The sequence below is a fragment of the Octopus bimaculoides genome, chromosome 21 (assembly GCF_001194135.2).
Source record: "Octopus bimaculoides isolate UCB-OBI-ISO-001 chromosome 21, ASM119413v2, whole genome shotgun sequence".
NCBI lineage: Eukaryota > Metazoa > Mollusca > Cephalopoda > Octopoda > Octopodidae > Octopus > Octopus bimaculoides.
Window position 1 is genome coordinate 8611652 of NC_069001.1, and position 1261 is coordinate 8612912.

Below are 1261 nucleotides of genomic sequence, written 5' to 3' on the forward strand. Positions count from 1 at the left end.
CCTTTCAGTTTCCGTCAACCAAATCCACTATATAGCGTATATATATACAATTATAATTAAGGGCAAAAAGAAAAAGTTTTCGTTGTCAACATGGCAAATAAGAAATTTTTGTTTTTGTCCTTATTTATAATTGTATTTACAATTTTCACTTTAAAAGGTATTTTTCAAGTGCTGGCCCCACAGGTAAAATTTTATTCGTGTTGCGTATGTATATATAAATGAAATTTTCTCTTAATGACCTGTTTGGACACTGTATGTCATTATGCAACCATAATATAATACAAATTATATTAAATGATTTTATAAGTCAATATTGTGTTCTTCTATGTTAGTAGTGCTATTAAATCACATGTTGAGATCATCTCTACAGATTTTCTGAAGAAATTATAGCCAGCACATAATTTGTTACAACAAAATCAATGCTGGCTATAATTTTTATAGAAAATCTGTCGGTATATCCTTAACAAGTGAATTTTTCTTTATGGATCATTGCAGCTTATGTTAGATAGATTTTCTGTTTGTTGTTATAAACAAAAATGGCGAAGTTCTGCGTGCGATATGATCATTGGTAGTTTTACAAACCAAGCAGTGCTTTCCTCACTTTTGTATTGTATTCGTTCAGACCCGAGTCCTTGTTAAGATAATGTTTCGACATATCTGTTGTATACTTGCTGGCCTTGGTTGTTTTTCCACAAGTCTCACAAAGAAGGCGGAAATAATCAGATGTATTTCCACAGCAAAGACCGATATACTGGACTCCGATCTCATCACAGGCGTTGCCGAAGTATTTCATTTCGTCTATACTGCATAGGAACTGGGACAAGTTGCTGGGGAAAGCATCCCTTCCTAAAAATATATTAAATCTACCTTTATCACCTAGCATACAAACGTACAAGTAATTCTCAACAATTTCATTTTTCAAACAAGTTGTATCCCTTAGCGGATATAATAATCTCTTCATAATATCAAATGGGATTAAAAATTTGAATACGAAATTAAGGAATAACGAAAACGATACATAGAATGCGCAAATACAATATTTTGACTTTTTATTTTTTTTTTTTTTTGCTTTCTTTACATATTACGAATTTCTGAAAATTTCTAGACAATGGTCATTACATAGATCAATATTTCATTCTTTTTAGAAATTTCCAGCATGACATAAGGTATGTGAATTGAAGAGTACAACTTAATGCCTCTCTGTGTTCTTTGTGTACAAGTAGTGTTTTCGTTTGGCTTTTGCGTCTTATATTCCCACCTT

General features: G+C 31.6%; 1 protein-coding gene across 1 annotated transcript in view; it reads right to left on the bottom strand.

Annotated features, from left to right (window-relative positions):
* Window positions 1-65: 65 nt before the first annotated feature.
* LOC106880067 (betaine--homocysteine S-methyltransferase 1) overlaps window positions 66-1261 on the bottom strand; it is a 7944-nt gene continuing 6748 nt past the window's right edge. The window contains exon 5 of the mRNA XM_052975296.1: window positions 66-846. Coding sequence (XP_052831256.1) covers window positions 575-846 — 272 coding nt within the window. The 3' untranslated portion in view covers window positions 66-574. The remainder of the gene's footprint in view (window positions 847-1261) is intronic.